This window comes from Mustela nivalis, assembly GCF_964662115.1.
Source record: "Mustela nivalis genome assembly, chromosome: 1".
NCBI lineage: Eukaryota > Metazoa > Chordata > Mammalia > Carnivora > Mustelidae > Mustela > Mustela nivalis.
This window is the reverse complement of record NC_139020.1, coordinates 164,713,952-164,730,466: the sequence shown is the minus strand read 5'-3', so window position 1 is coordinate 164,730,466 and position 16,515 is coordinate 164,713,952. Positions and strand designations below refer to the sequence as shown.

The 16,515-nt window shown below is 45.8% G+C and overlaps 1 protein-coding gene across 4 annotated transcripts in view; it reads left to right on the top strand.

The window, feature by feature from the left end:
- Positions 1–16,515, top strand: part of HRH1 (histamine receptor H1) — a 139,550-nt gene that overhangs the window by 51,749 nt on the left and 71,286 nt on the right. Inside the window, exon 1 of one of the 4 annotated variants that reach the window (XM_082749455.1) lies at positions 13,554–13,945. The exons of 2 other annotated variants lie outside the window; for them this stretch is intronic. In XM_082749455.1, coding sequence (XP_082605581.1) covers positions 13,714–13,945 — 232 coding nt within the window. In that variant the 5' untranslated portion in view covers positions 13,554–13,713. Of the gene's footprint in view, positions 1–13,553; positions 13,946–16,515 lie in introns of those variants that run through there. One more of the 4 variants, XM_082749456.1, reaches the window with a different exon arrangement.

The window sequence follows — 16,515 nt, the reverse complement described above, 5'->3', positions numbered from 1 at the left end:
GAATTGTCTTCTGAGGTAATGACAAATAGTGGTGATAGTTGCAAAATATTATGAATATAAATCCACCCAAGAAGCAAAATAAGCTCTTCTTCCCATTTTAGGCACCATGGTTGACTTTGGCCCCAGCTCCAAGATCTCTCACTCTGCAAAAACCTCCTGCTGCAATTGTACCTACCACTGGAATTCCTTCAGCCAAGCCTCTTCCACACACCCAGGCTTGCTCATTCTTTCCATTCCATCTATGTTCCCTTTTCGTCTTCATACCCCTAAGGAGCCTCCCAAGGGCTCACCCCGCCCCTTTAGGTCCTCCATGCCCCATTCTCTCCACCAGGCCACGCCCCCCTTTTTCAGAACCGTGCTCCCTGCTCACCTCTTCCTAGAACTTCCCTTAGAGGAAACCCTGACAGTCCTTTGCACTTGTAAGGACACCCAATGGCCAGGCTTTAACCTTGGCTCTGCCACTTGAAGCCCATGTGACACTTTGAGAGTCCTATAACTTTTACAGTGCTTCAGTGTCCCCATCTGTAAAATGTACATTGCCATGTGTCTTAGCCTGTTTAGACTGCTGTGATATACCATGAACTGTGTGACTTAGACTACATAAATTTATTTTCTCACACTTCTGGATACTGGAAGTCTGAGATCAGGGTACCAGGTAGTTGGGTTCTGGTGAGAGCTCTCTTCTTGGCTTATAAACAGCCACCTTCTTGCTGTGGCCTTTTCTCTATGTGTGTCCATGGGAAGAAAGAAGGAGGGGGAGAGAGAGAGGGAGGAGAGGGAAAGAGAAGGAGAGAAGAGGAAGAAGAAGAAGAAGAAGAAGGAGAAGGAGAAAGGAATGAGGGAGGAAGAGAAAGTTCTCCATGGTGCCTGATCTTATAAGGCCACTAATTCTATCATGAGGTCCCACTCTCATTATCACATCTATCCCAAATTACCTCCCAAAGTCTCCACCTCCAAATACCTACCATATATTGAGGGTTAAGGTTTCAACATAAGAATTCGAGAGAGGGGAGACACATTCAGTCCATAAATCCATGCTTTACTTGCCAGGTGGGAGTCTATGGATTTCTGCAGGTATGAAGCCTTATATGTGCAAAGTGCCAGACCCTATGAAGGGTTATCATTTCTCATCACTATTGTGTAAACATGTGTGTTTCTCAGCAACAGAACACCCTATGCTATTCATTAGCATCTGACCTCCTGTAGTCAGGTACTCAAGGGAAGGGAATGTGTCTGCTGCTTTTGGAGTGTTCTCCCTAACTATGAGAAACTACCAGAAACCAGAATCCGAAATTCATCTCTCCTTCCTGGGATCCTAGAGCTGCATTTGCCTTGGGTCATACACACTGAGTTTCTGACTCTCAGACCTGACCATTAAGCCCTTAAGCTCAAGGGCTCTGCACAGAGAGATTTCATTGCCCTACACCTCAGTTTTCTTGTCTTGTCATCTCATAGCATGACTGGGAGGGTTCAAATGAAAAACCACATGGTAAGCTCTCAGTAAATGTCAATGATAAAGAAGAATATGATAGATTAGTTACTTTTTACCGTAAAACAAATTGCCCACTTAGTGACTTGAAACATCAATAATCATTTGTTCTCTCATGGTTTTAGTGGGTGAAGAATTCAGGATTACCTTGAATGGGCAGTTTTATCTCAAGGTCTCTCATGAAGCAGAAGCTTTAGTCATCTGAAGGCTTGACTGAGCTTAAGAATCCAGTTCCAAGTAGCTTGCTTATATGTTCCCAACCTGGTACTGGCTGTTGGGAAGTGTGGGGGCCTTGGTCCCTCTTTCCACAGAACTCCTTGAGTGTCCTTACAGTGTGATAGCTGGTTTACCCAATGAACCATCCAGGAGTCCTAGAAGGACCTGCAGTACCCTTTATGATCTAGATTCAGAAGTTACACGCTGTCCCTTCTGCAGTATTCTGTGCGTCAGTGCAGGCCAACCCTAATTGAATGTGGCTACACACAAACATAAATACCAGGGGATGAGGGTCATTGGGACCCGTCTTGGAGACCAACTATCACAGAGGATGGCAAATATATTCTTCATGTGAGATCAGATGTCCAACAACTGGGAAGTGGCATAGCCAGGATTTGAATTCAAATCTATCTAGCTCAGACTCAGAGATCTTAACCACCACTCTTTGTTGACACCCATTTTTTCATGCAAGCAATCACTTACTCATTCAAGAAAACTTGCCTAAGTACCTGCTGTACTGTGAGTGCACTGGGTGCTAGCAAAGCCCCTGTCCTCCAGGAGACCCCGTCTGAAAGGTGTGTGGATGGCGGAGCTAGATCCAGCTCCCAAGTCTTTTGGCCTCTAGTTCACCGTTCTTTCTATTCTGATATGCTTGCATCAGAGGGGAAAATCGCTCAAGCCTTACAAGTCTTTTGGCAAAAAGAGGTGGAGGGGAATTACAGAAAATGAACTGAATGTGGAACCAGTTGTCCTGGGTCTAGTCCTGTCTTTGACAGTGATTTGTAGGATGCCTTGATAAGTCCCTTCACCTCTCTGGGCTCAGTTTTCCCCACTTGCAGAATTAACTGTAAGGAGCTTACCTGTGCAAATAGTTGATTCAATACCATTTATAAAGCACATACTGTGGCCCACATGCTCCTCTAAGTGCTGGGGACACAAAGGGGAACAAGCTAGAGTTCTTGCCCTCTAGCTACTCTCTTATATTCAAATGTAGACTATAAGACAATAAACAAACCAGCAAGGAAAAGATCACTGCAGACATCTATGACAACCACGAAGGTTGAAATGATAGGCAGGGACCACTACTTTGACCAGGGTACGCTTCTCTGAAGGGTGGCAACTGAGTACAGAATGGTGGTGAGGTGACTGTGGAAAGACTGGCCTGGGGTTGGGGGCATGGAATAAGTATCCCAGGCAGAAGAATCATCAAGTGCAGAGGCTTCAAGACAGGACAAAATATTGTTCTGTGTTTGTCTGAAGCAAAGAGAGTAGCATAGCTGGAAGGTAGTGAGCTCAGGGAGGAGGGTGAGACATGAGGACAGGGTACAAGGGTGGAGGATAAGGAGACTTATAGACCTTGGGAAGGTGTGTGGGCTGAATTTTAAGTGGGATGGGAAGCCTCTGGATGATTTTCAATAAAGATGATCCAATGTGCATCAAAGGAGCCCTCTACCTGTTCAATGGGAAATGGGTTGCTTTTCACTAGTAACATGTTGTTTAAAAAGTTTCTATTAAATTTTCTTATTGTGATAAAATACACACAGCATAAAATTGACCATTTTAATCACTTTTAAGAGTACAATTCAGTGCCATTAAGAACATACACAGGGTGCCTGGGTGGCTCAGTTGGTTGAGCGACTGCCTTCAGCTCAGGTCTATGGTTCCGGAGTCCCGGGATCGAGTCCTGCATCGGGCTTCCAGCTCTGTGGGGAGTCTGCTTCTCCCTCTGACCTTCTCCTGTCTCATGTTCTCTCTCTCTCTCAAATAAGTAAATAAAATCTTAAAAAAAAAAAAAAAAAGAGGGGCGCCTGGGTGGCTCAGTGGTTTAAGCCTCTGCCTTCGGCTCAGGTCATGATCTCAGGGTCCTGGGATCGAGCCCTGCATCGGGCTCTCTGCTCAGCGGGGAGCCTGCTTCCCCCTCTCTCTCTGCCTGCCTCTCTGTCTACTTGTGATCTTTGTCTATCAAATAAATAAAAATCTTTATTAAAAAAAAAAAAAAAAGAACATACACAGTGTTGTGCAACCATCACCACTATCCATTCCCAGAGCATTTACATCATTCCTAACAAGCTCTGTACTAAGTGAAGTTTTTCAGTGGCGCCTATGGTCATCAGAATTCTCTCAGCTCAAAGTGACAAAAAAACCCAACTCAAATAGAATTACTCCAAGAAGAGAAGCCGTTGGCTCGCTAAAGTGAAAAGTACAGGTTTGGGGCACCTGGATGGCTCAGTGGGTTGAGCCTCTGCCTCAGGGCCCTGGGATCAAGCCCCACATCAGGCTCTTGGCTCAGTGGGGAGCCTTCTTCCCCCTCTCTCTCTGCCTGCCTCCGCCTACTTGTGATCTTTCTCTCTGTCAAATAAATAACTAAAAAAACTCAAATAATAATTTTTTTAAAAAACCTCACTTAAAAAAAAAAAAAAAGGAAAGAAATAAAGTACAGGTTAGTCTTCAGACATGGCCGGATCTAATAGTCCAAGCAATATCATCAGACATAGGGCTCTGTTTACTCAAGTTCTGGCTTTATTCTCAGGCAGCCTTTCCCCCTTCTTGGTGGCAAAAAGAGCCATCAGCAGCTTCAGGCTTCCAGTCCACCAGCTCAGCAAACCTAGAAGGAAGGAGGGGATTCTTTGCCAAAAGTTCCAGCAGAATTTCCAGGGCTCTCATTGGATCAGTCTGAGTCATGTGTCAATCCCTGAACGGCATTCCACCAGAGAGTTGGAACTTGCCGATTGGCCAGTGTCACATGTCCTACACCTGAGAGGTGGGATCACCCCCACTTTAGGCACATGACCTGAGATTAGGAAGCCATAAGTTCTCTGTAGAAAAAGCAGGGTTCTATCATAAGAGAAAGGGGGAAACAGGCACTGGACAGGCAAAAGTACATCTAGCCAACTACTATAACACTTACAGATGTTACCTCCTCTGATTTTTTTCTCAGCAGTTGGCTCCTCCCTGACATGAAAGGCGAGATCTTGACAGTTTCTTTAACTTCCTGCCAATCTTATCAGTTGGCAAAGCCTTTCTCCCCAGTGTCCCTGGAAGCTCTTCCCTCAATCCCAGTCCCCTTTTCTTCTGCCCTAGAAGAAAACCTCTTGGATTATTGCAACCCCCTCTATACCACTGTCCTTTCTCCCTCCTGAGGGAGCTTTTCTAAAGCTCAGATCTGACCACAACTTTTAAGGCCCTCCCCATTTGAGCTTCCACCTGGCTTATGAGGCTCCATCAGATCTGACTGCTGCTTCCATCTGCAGTCCTATCTTCCCACTCTCACCCCCAGTCAGGTCCTCATGGGACTCACCCAGTGCCTTTGCATGCAGTTCCTCTGTGCCTGGAATGCCCTTAGAGACATCTTTTGCTTAACCTTCAGTTCATACCCTTTGACCTTTAGCTGAGCCATCCCTTCCTCCAGGAAGCCTTCGTTGGGGAGCCCTCCATCCGTACACCTACCCCATACACAGTGTGGTTAATACCCACCCCCCTGGGCTAGCATAGAGTGCTATGTGTTTACCTTGTCATAGCACCCAGGGTAGCATATTGTTTTTGAAATATTAGCCTCTGGGTTTTTTAATTAAAATAAAATTTTAAAAACTGATTTCTACATATTAAAATGCACAGATATTAAAATTTTTACCTATCTATGTACGTGTGTCACCATCCCAAAGATCAAAGTATAGAATTTTTCTAGCACCTGCTTCCAGTGCCTCTTCTAGGTCAATAATAGTCCCATTCCCCATCCCTCTCCCAGAGGTAACCACTTCTAAAACCGTAAATTAGTCCTGCCAGTTATTGAACTTCATATGAGTAGAATTATACAATATTCACTTTTTTTTTTTTTTTTGCATTTGGTTTCTCTTATTCAAAATAATGATTTTTTTCTTCTGTGTTGTGGGCAGCAATAGGTCCTCTACTTGGATGCTGTATGGGATCCCAGACAATGAATTTGTTTATTCAAACTCTTGTTTGAATGGATATTTAGGTTGTCTCCAGTTTGGACTATTAGGGATAAAACTGTTATGATTTATGTGCAGTTTCTGTGGACATGTTTTCATTTCTCTCGAAGACATACCTAGGAGTGGAATTTCTGGATCATAAGGCATATCTATGTTTATTAAGGTTGCCAAGCAATTTTCCAAAGTGCCTGTGCCATTTTACATCTCCAACAGGCGTGTCAGAGAGTTCTAGGGGCTCCACAGCCTGGCCAACACTTGATGTTGTCACTCGTCTTTATTTCAGTCATTCTGACAGGGGCATGGAGGAAGCTCTTGGAGTTGTTTTGCATTCCTGCTAATTTCTGTTACCCAGAGATCTTATCTTAAGCTACTGTCTCAAGGCTATTTTCTTTTTCTGGTCCTCAGAAAGAAAACAAAATCTTTCCCTGCCTTTTGGGTTTCAAAAATCTAGGGTCTCAGGAGCTACAGGAAAAGGTTCTTACATACTGATGACATGATTAAAACAGGGAAATGCAGTGTATTTAGGAGGAAGGTTCCACTTCTCTGAAACTAGGCAAGAGTTTCCAGATGCGAAAACATGTTAGGGAAACTGAATTCAGAATTGGAGTAGGGAAGCCATGGTCACAGGTTGCATAGAGCAGCAGGAAGAAGGAAGCTTTCTTTTTATTTATTCTTTTTTGTTAATATTTTATTTATTTATTTGACAGACAGAGATCACAAGTAGGCAGAGAGAAGGCAGAGATAGGAGGAAGCAGGCTCCCGCTGAGCAGAGAGCCCGATGTGGGGCTCGATCCCAGGACCCTGGGATCATGACCTGAGCCGAAGGCAGAGGCTTTAACCCACTGAGCAACGCAGGTGCCCCCGGAAGCTTTCTTTTTAGTCTGGCAAAGGCAAGCTGCCCTCGCCTGCAGTCAATGAGAGACTGCCCCCACTTCAAACTCTCATTTTCTTCTAATGAACTTTTGTTCAAAACAATCCCACCCACTCCCTTTTTCCTTCTATAAAAATCACTCCTCCTTTGTTCTGAGACTTGCTTATGGTCTGTTATAGTTTGCTTGTCCCAAATTGCAATTCCTCTGCTATTTCTGAATTAACTGGATTTTGCTGGTTGAATCACTTACCTTGTTATTTTAAAATGTTGACAGAGACAAGGGTAGGAGAGAGAGCTGGAGCTGCAACAAAAGGGGAGATGGACGGTACAAGCCCCTTGAACTTGCCCCTTCTCTGGAGATGGCCCTGAGGTTGGAGAAGGGCCCCAAAATCTCCAGATAACTTCAGAGAAGTTGAGTGTAGAAAAACCTGTACTCTTCTCCTAAGCATACTCTTGGGCATAAAAATGGCTTTGTGTGGCTGGGCAGAAGAACCTCAAGGTCTAATAGAGTTCTCTCTGCGCCAGGGGCTGTGGGAGCCAAGCAATGGCTCCTGTGCACTTGGAAGGACCCTGGGAGCAGCTGAGAGAGGAAATGAGACTCAGGAACAAGAGATAATATAGCAGTGCCCTGTGTGTGTGTCTGTGCATGCACACGTGTGTGTGTGTGTGTGTGTGTGTGTGTGTGTTCCCACAAGATCCTTAGAACTGACATACTACCCCCAGAGAAATAGGAAAAACCCAACTTAACTACCATTAAGGACTCCCACCTGAAATGGGAGATCATAGTGGAGACTGAGCTTATGTAATAGAAACTAAAGTTACCTTTCTTGCTTACGTGAATTTGTGAATTGAAATTGTAATTTTTAGGATTTTTGTAAGTTAGGATTGGGTTTATCTGTATGAAAGAGAAAATCCAAAATATTGGGGTGATAAGGAAAATAAGTTTCTTTTTTATATAAAAGAAGTATGGAAATAGACAATCCAGGGCTGGTATAGCAGCTCCATGGTATCAGTGACTGAGGCTATTTTATTTGCTCCATCATCTGAGTATGGGGCTCCCTTCCCAATGTGACATCATAGGTCAGAATGGCTGCTAAAGTTCCAGCCATTGCATCTACATCACAAGCAGCAGGAAAAAGGAAACATGATTTGCTTTTTCGTTTTTTTTTTTTTTGTAAGTTCCTTTTAAAAAGAATTTGCACTAACCCCCACAACATTTACCCTTACATCTCATTAGCCAAAATTTAGTCATATGACCACACCTTGCTGCAAGAGAGGCTGGGAAATCCAATCTTTTGGTTGGATATTGAAAGAATGGTTATTAACAGGTCAAGCACGGTCTCTGCCACATTATTCCTTTAGTATTTTCCACGGCATACCTGGGAAGGTTTATTTTGATATTTTTCTCCACAGCTAGAATACCCGAAGGCAGATTCTTGTCATCTTCATTCTCATATCCCAAAGTCAAGCACATTTGGAGACACTTGAGATGGAGGAATAAGTGACTAGGTGTTACCTTTCTTTAGATGCCCCAGGAGCCCCTTAGCATGGATCTCTGCTCACAGCAATCCTCCAATAATTGTTTGATTGACATGAATTTACATGTTCTTGACCTCAGTTTCCTCATTTTTTAAATGCATATAAATGACCTCAAAGATCAATCCCAATTTAGACATTACCAGAGTCCACTCTATAAAATATGAAGAATAAAGCTAACCATTAAAAAAATGAAAACCCAGCCAGAGATAGAAGCTGTAGGTAGCTTTCACTCTTTCACTGTTTCTTCTACATAAACACATAGACCTGTTTTGCATATGAATAGGATCCCACTATGCACATGTTTTATAACTAGCCACTTTTACTTAAATAATATAGGACCAAACTTCCTCTTCTGCGCAAGAAAACTAGCTTGTAGAGAGCAGTGCTCTCCATATTCAACTACAAAACCCAGCTAGAACTGTTAAAATGAACATAAAAATCTGTTCGAAGGCATCAAAGAGCTCTCCAGGAAGCCAAGACCTGAAGGATCAAGATCCCAGAGTGAAGAGGAACTCATGGAGGTAGGCCCAGCATTTCATGTGTTTTCCCCTGGAATTTGCCAATTCCCAAGAAATGGTAAAGCTAAGCAGAACTTTCACATAGTCATATAGGGCTAGAGGGGCAAAAATAATTTATACTGAACCGATTTCTAGACCATACATGTTCTCCCCTAACATATATGGACGTTCATTGGAGCTCAAAGACATTTTCCATACATAGGGTTTTAGCCTTGGAAAGAACTTCAGAGATAATGTAACCAAACACTTCATTTTAGCAATGTGGCAACTGAGGCCCAGAGACTCTGAGTGACTTGCCTGGGGCCACATAGCAAATAGAACACATAGCACATAGCCTCCTGGTTCAACCTTCTTGCACTTCCCTGGCCTGCATCTGTTGCTGCTACTCCCACCCTAAGCTCCCCATTCCTTTTCACATGTCCTACCCAGATAGAGAGAGAGAGAGAAAGGGAGATAGGTCAATTTAATCTCACTTCTGGTTTGTGATTTTTTAATAAGTGAAAGTGCTTTTCTAAAAGGAAACCAAACATAAATCCTTTTATAACAGTTATTGGGCAATTACCTAATTACCAAAGTAATACAAATTTACTAAAGAAATATTAGGAAATACAGAGGAGTAAAAACCAAAAGCATCCCACTCCTTCCCACTATGCCTTATACAACTATTGAGGGTTTTTTTTAAAGGTATTTTTATTAATTTATTTGTCAGAGAGAGCAGGAGCACAGAGAGCTGCAGGCAGAACAGGCAGAGTGAGAAGTAGGCTCCCTGCTAAGCAAGGAGCCCAATGTGGGACTCGATCCCAGGACTCTGGGATTATGACCCAAGCTGAAGGCAGATGCTTAACCAACTGAGCTACCAGGCGTCCCAACTATTGAGTTTTTTTTATACATAGGTACACTTTTTCACAAAATGAGTTCATACATACCAGTCTTTTGTTACTTGCCCTTTTAACTCAATATTCATATCATCACCCATTTTCACATAATTCTATAGTATCTAAGATGACCTTAACAGGTCCATTCTATCTGTATACCATAATTTATTTCACCAGTTTCCTATAGTTAGACATTTGGATTATTTTCTTTTCCTATTACATGCAGTCCTGCAATGAACATCTTGATGTATATCTTGGTGATATTCATGATTATTTTCTCAAGAAAAACTCTTCGAGCATGGAATAGTAGACTGAATGTTTTTAAAGTCTTCCACATTTGGTTCCAAATTGCCCTCTGGGAAGTCTATATCAATTCATGCTTCCGCTAGCGGTGTGCACTCCAAACCTATGTGCTTTACTTAAGAGGGGAAGGAAGGGGTCAGTCTTACTCCAGGTTGATATTTGCCATTCTTGCTCATTCTTTGCTCACCTTGCTTCACAGCATGCCAGTCTAACTAAATTTAGAGTGGAGAAGTCACACTAATGGCCCAAGGCCAGAAACTTTGGAACTGCATCAGGGCCAAGTTGAAAGGGTCAATTTTGATAATTCTAAATTCTTGCTACTTGGCCCACTTCAGCCCTGAAGGTCGAATATCTGTTCTTACAAACTGAGCAGGAAATAAAACAAGAGAAAGGCCATCTTGCCTTCTTTGGGCAGCTATCTGAAAAACGACCTCTTGGATTTCTCTGCAACCAGAGTGCAGAGTCTGCAGAGGAAATGGCTGAGTTCATAACATGTTGGGTGGGGAGCTGGACTGGGCATTCTGCCCATCAGCCCGTCCATAGCTTGTTGCACGGTCTTGGAGTCCAACATAAGTTGTGTTCATGTCCTCTGGGTCTTAAGGACTTTGTGATTTCCTGTGTCCCCTGTGCAAATGCAAAGAAAACTCCTTTGGCTAGTGAGCAATCTCAAATTTCTCAGCTGAGACTTTTAACTGGAATTTGTTTCAGTTCAAAGGACATTGCTTCTATGATTGGGTTCTGTGGCTGATCCCCTGGGCCACCTGGGCCATTCTCCTCTCTGGACCTTCTTGGTTTCCCCATTTGAAGGAGGAAGCAGTTGGCCTGGATTTGGTAGGCCATGAATCCTGTTTCCCAAGAGTGAGGTCTCAGTTCCTGAGCACCCACCACAGCCAAGCACTTCACACACATGAATGTATTTAATCCTAATAATGGTTCCATGGGAAACTAGACATCTGTGCCAGTCCAGGTCCAATGCTCCCATTATTCTGCTAATAGCACCCTGATTTTCTTTTAGGGACCCATCACTTATTTGGGGCTGACCCCATTCCCTGACTCTAGCCACAGGCATATAACTCAGGCTTTGCTAATCAGAACAGCTGGGATGTGTTTGTCTGACCATGTGACCCAATCCAGGCCAATGGAGATCAACCCTGGGATTTTGGCTGGAAGTATTGGGAAGGAAGTGATCTCTTTGCCTTGAGGTTGCTTAATGGGCTATTCTTGCTTGTCTGTGGAAAGACCCAGCCTTCTAATAAAGCAGACACAAAAGAAAACAGAGTCAAGACACAGAGGGAAACAGATTCACGACAACTTCCTTTGAGCTTCTGGCATGGACTATGTCTGAATCCAAAATGTCTTCTGAAATTTTTCAGTTAAGAACAGTTTTTGGCTGAACCTGCTTATAATTGGGTTTACGTTCCCTGCCACCGGAAGAATCATCATTAAAATCCTGGATATGACCCAGGTGTTAGTCTCATTTAACAGATGAGGTCACTGAGGCTCAGAGAAGCAACTCGAACACTGACTTAACCAGTGGTAGAGCAGATATCTTTCATCTACCCTTCTTAATCCATCTACCTTTCATCTACCTATCTTGACTCAGAGGCTCAAATAGTCCCCCTTTTCTAGCTTGCCTCCAAAAAGCACAGAAGTAGGAACAGGCTTGGGGAGCCAGGCCAATCCAGGTTCCAGACCTGGTTCAGCTGCTTCCTAACCATCTGATCTTGGAATGACTTACTAGCTGTGTATCCTGAACCAGTCTCTTCCCCAATTTGTGCCTCACTTTTCTCATCTGCAAAATAGGAAGCTAAGAGTATCTTGCTAACAGCATTGTTGTGCAGAGTAAGTGTATTCAATTATGTCTAATGCTCTTAGAGCCTGGCACATGATAAGAGTTAACAAAAGGCTTACAGTTATTTTTCTTCTGCTGCCTGCATGTTATTAGTAAGTTGGTTACCCACCTCCGTCCCACACACCCAGGATGCAGCCTGAGTTATGATATATCAGTTCCAAATGCCACAATGAAAAAACCACACCCTGCTCACCCAGGGCTCCAAATAATATCTGACGTGCTGGTTCTAAAATGCTGATGTTTCTAAAAATGGTGATCACTATGGGCTTAGTAGGCCTAAAACCAGCCCAGGAAGTAAAACTTTGGAGAGGCACTCCAAATAATCAAGCTTTTGCTGACTTGCAGAAATGAGAGGGGATGGGACTGGGCCCAGCCATTTCCAAGCTTCCCCCAAACTCTTATCAGCCTCACAGCTGCAGGAGGGAGTAGATTACATTTCCCTTAGAATTTATAGCAGTTGCTCCCCCAAGGGCTAACTCAATTCCAAAAGTGGCATCAGTCTGGCAAAGTATAAAATATGGAGGACCTAGAGAACCACCAGGGAACAGAAAGGGGCTTATGGATTCATTGAGTCCCAGTGGGGCAGGGTTGCTCATCAACAGAGGTCTGGTCAGAGGAACAAGGGAAGAATCCCTTGCCTCTCTGATTAGTGAATGTCAGAACTGGTACCCTGGATGATAACATGGATTGTCAGCTATCTTGAACCTAAAGTTTCCTATCTCTGTGCATCACCGTCAGTCCTTTAATCCCTAACTTGCAGAAAGGCTCAGTGGTCTCTGAGCTACCATTTATGGACTTGCTAAGTCTCTTATGTAAATGATCTCATGGGATTTTCCAGCAGCCCCAGTGAGATGAAGATGACAGCACAGTAACTACGATCTTGGACCTTGTAGCTGAGTTGTGTAGGGTGGATTCCCAGTTCTTCTATATACCAGCTGTGTGACCTTGAGCCTGTTACTTAACCTCTCTGTTCCTCTGTGAACTAGGAATAGTTATCGTTCCCACTTGTTCAGGGTGTCATGAAGATTAAATGCATAAGCACCTGTTGTACTTAGAAGAGTACATGGCACCATGACAGCTGTTTTTATTCACCCTTATTTTGCACATGTAGTCCAGGAGGCCAGAAAGATACTACATACCACGCACAGCTTGTGATGCTGGGCCTCAAACTAGCTCTATGTGATCTCACTATTAAGTGGAATTGCTTTCTACTCAGAGGAAGCTAAAAGCCCCACCATGCCCCAAACCTGCCCCCTTCCCAAACTCCAAACACAGGGTTCTTTCCTCCTCAACACCCTTCTCTCCCTCTGAACTTGAGTGTCTCTTCTGAAGCACTGAGATAAGATCTGAGGTCATAACTGTTTAGAGGTTCAGATGGAGTTTTCCTGGTACTGAGGAAAGAAAACTTTGCCTCTCTTCCCTGGTTTTGTAAATGAAGGCAGCCAGTAAGAAGAATTCTCAAGTTGCCAGGAATAACCCCCACCCCCCAAACCTCTCCTGGCCCCAGCTTTAGATTCAGTCTAGCAGAGGATGCTAACTGAAACATATTGTAATTTTGAAACTTGAGCTCATCTGGAGGGGCTGCGGAGAAATAGAGGAGGGTGTAGTGCTCTAGACTTTGGAGGTCTCTCTAGTTCCCCATGAAACCTTTAGGGTAGGGTGCCTATTTGTCAATCTTAATGTTTCTTGGTCTGGCTGGCTCTGTCTGTGTTTCTATTTTGGCCTCTCCAGCAAGGATAGTGGAGGTGGGTTATCACTGTATGTCTTTGTCTATCCTTCGGTCTGTGGTTGACTTTGCCAAACATCATCTCCTTTCTGACTTTCCATCTCCTTCTTTATCTGGACTTACCTATTTTGGTCTGCCCACCCTCGTGTGAGAGTGGGCGGTGGGGAGTTCTCGCCAGGGTTCTGACCAATCTTTTTTTTTTTTTTTTTTTTTTTTTTTAATTCTGACCCTCTGTCACATCGCTCTCCAACCCTGAGGAGACGTACCGCGGCGCCGAGCCCGAGGCTGTGGTGCGCGGCGGGAGGTGCGAGAAGGTATCAGAGCCCAAGGCGACCCATAGCGCCCGTTCGCGCCCCCTCCCGGTGTGGGGGCGGATGTGGGAGCTCAGAGCCCGAGGTGACGGCGCTGCAGGCCCGCGGGCCAGGGTCTCCGCCTCCCTCCCTCGCTCGCCCCCCTCGGCGCGGCTCCTCCTCCGGAGCCCCGCCTCCGCAGTCCGCTCACTCTGCGCCCCCGCCGCCGGCGTCGCTGCCGCTGCCGCCGCGGAGCCCCGAGCAGCCTGGCCGCCGCACCCGCGGCGCCGCCAAACTTTCCCCGGAGCCGGCGCCGGTGAGTCAGAACCGAGCGCGGGCAGGGCGCGGGCAGGGCGCGGGCAGGGACGGCAGCGGGGCCGCAGCGGCGGGGCGAGGCTGTGCGCTGGCCGTTGGGATCTGGGCATCCTTATGGAGCATCGGAGACCGCGGGAGCCGGCTGGCGCGGAGTGGGCGCGCTTGGGGTCTCCGGGGACCCCAGCGGCTTGGGGCGGGTCCCGCAATACGGCTCGCTGCAGGGCACCCTCCCTGATACACCGTTCTGGCGCCGCGCCCCAACGCGCAGACACCTGTGGCTTCCACGGGGTTCGCCAGGGTGCGCGCCCCGGGCATCTGCCTTCAGGCTCCGGGGCTGAGAGGGCGAGTTTGCATCTTTCCCAGAGCTGCCCCTGACTCTGAGTTGCATGTTGACCGCAGTCCCACCCCATCTGTTAAGTGCGTTATGTGTGCCAGGCGCTGGGTACCCATTACCTCTTGGGATTCTCCCTGTAACGCCAGGAACCGGGTATAATTACACCCATTTTACAGAAGAGGAAATTGAGACTGAAGCAAAGTTGTGCGCAGGGGGGTCAACCGAGTCAAAGAGAGAGCCAGGGTTTTGAGCCCCAGTTGGCCTGACTCAAATCATTTAACTTCACACGGGCAAGCCCTGGGTTCAACGTCACCAAGCGTCCAGTATGGGAAAGTCAAGACCACGGCCAGCGGCCTTCTGGGACTAGGCTGCAAGCCCAGGAGAGATGTACACATCCTCAATGTACCTCTTGGACGATCCTTTGGAGAAATGGTTTGTCATTACTGCCAGGGTGTGGATTTTGGTTGCCAAAGCGCATTGGGGCTGCTCTTTCAGGGCAAGAGTGAGAGGGGACCAAATTCTGGAAGTTGCTCTAGATTTTTCTGGAAGGAGACAAGGAAGTGAAGAGCAGAATCTGGAGCGCAGCACTCTTTTATGGAAGCCACTTTCTCTCTCTGGATGATTACCGCCCTCCTACCCACTCCCCCACCGCCAATCCTTCAATATCTTTGAGGTGTCCGCTCAGCCTGGCTGCTGATAGTTCAGAGATGCTCCTGGCAGGATCGCTGTTCTCCGGCAGGGGGCTCCCACCTCAGACTGGCACTTAATAAGAGAGGACCAGTGCTTGTCTTACTATGTGAGCCTGACTGGAATGCACTAGGGTAACTCATTCCTGGGTGGGGGGTAGGCCCCTCTGAGTGGAGCACAGATGGAGTCTATCTCCAGAACATGGAAGAAAGGTTGTTTGGGGTTCTGATATAGCCCCATTCTTGGCAGCCAGGAAAGAGCGTAGACAGGGAGAGGGAGAGAGAGAGGACGGATCATAGTGTCATTATGCATTATCCCATTTAGTTCTCACAGCAACTTTACAAGATAGGCACTGTTATTACAAGCCTCATTGAACAGATCATTTGTTGAGGCTCGGAGGAGTTAAGTAACTTACCTGAGTTTGTCCTGCTGGTCTCTGGCAGAATTGGGATTGAACCCAAATCTTACTTGATTCCTTCCAGATTATCAGTGAAACTCAGGCTGCAGATGGGACCTTAGGGCCCTCCTACTTATGGCTGGCAGCAGCAAAGTTAGAGTAGGGTCCCTGATGTGTGTGCACCACTCTCCTTTTTCTCTGTTGGGTGTCTTGCGGGAGGCCTGCTGCTCAGTGGGTTATCATTCACAGGAATCCCTGACAGCCCTATATAAATATGCTAGTATGATTCAGGGCTGGCTGGAGCTTCATCAGAGCCCAAGGCTGTCCAAGGCTGCCTGGCTCTATCAAGAGGCCTTTCACCTGGAGGAGAGAGGATCTGTGGACAGGGGAGGGACAGCCTGGTACCATTTTCAAGTGTGAGGCAGATCCTTTCTGAGGCGAGAGATGGCCCAGTAGAGGAAGAACTTATATCCAAACCTCCTGCCCCTGGACTCTCTCAGAATTCTATGTTTACGCTTTCCTTTTCACAAGTGAGTTGTACCTAGTGGAAATGGAATGCCCTTTCCTTAACAAAGAGGAGGGATGGGGAGGAGAGCAAAATTGTGAACCCTGGAATTGGCTCAAACCCCAATGCTGTTTCTGAGCTCTGTGGCCTTGGGTCAGTTGCTACGACTCTCTTTTCCTCAGTTTCCTCATTCTAGAATAGGAAGATTCAAAGCACCTTCCTCACTGAGTTGCTGAAAGAATTGTGTTCATATTCACGAAGCACTTAAATGGGATGTGTAATACATTAACGTGCTATTTAAAAGTTAGTTGTCATGATTGTTAGTATTAAGGTCAAATAGGCCCAGCTCTGTACCCTGACTCTGCTGTCTGCAAGCTGCCTCACAGTGTAAGCCTCTTGCTTTCTCATTTGTCAAGTGGGAGACTTAAGGGTGTGTCCGGGAAGTCTTAGTGCGGTTCCTGGCTTTAAATAGCCCAAAACTCAATGTCCTGGGGCAGACTTATAGAAACTTCTGGCACCCTGCAAAGTGCAATCTGATGCAGATGCTGAACATGACCACAATTATCCCTGTTATGATGAACCTCATTCCTTCACATAGTAGCTTGAACTTTATACTTCAGCTTGGTTCTATGGGCCATGGGTTTTGGG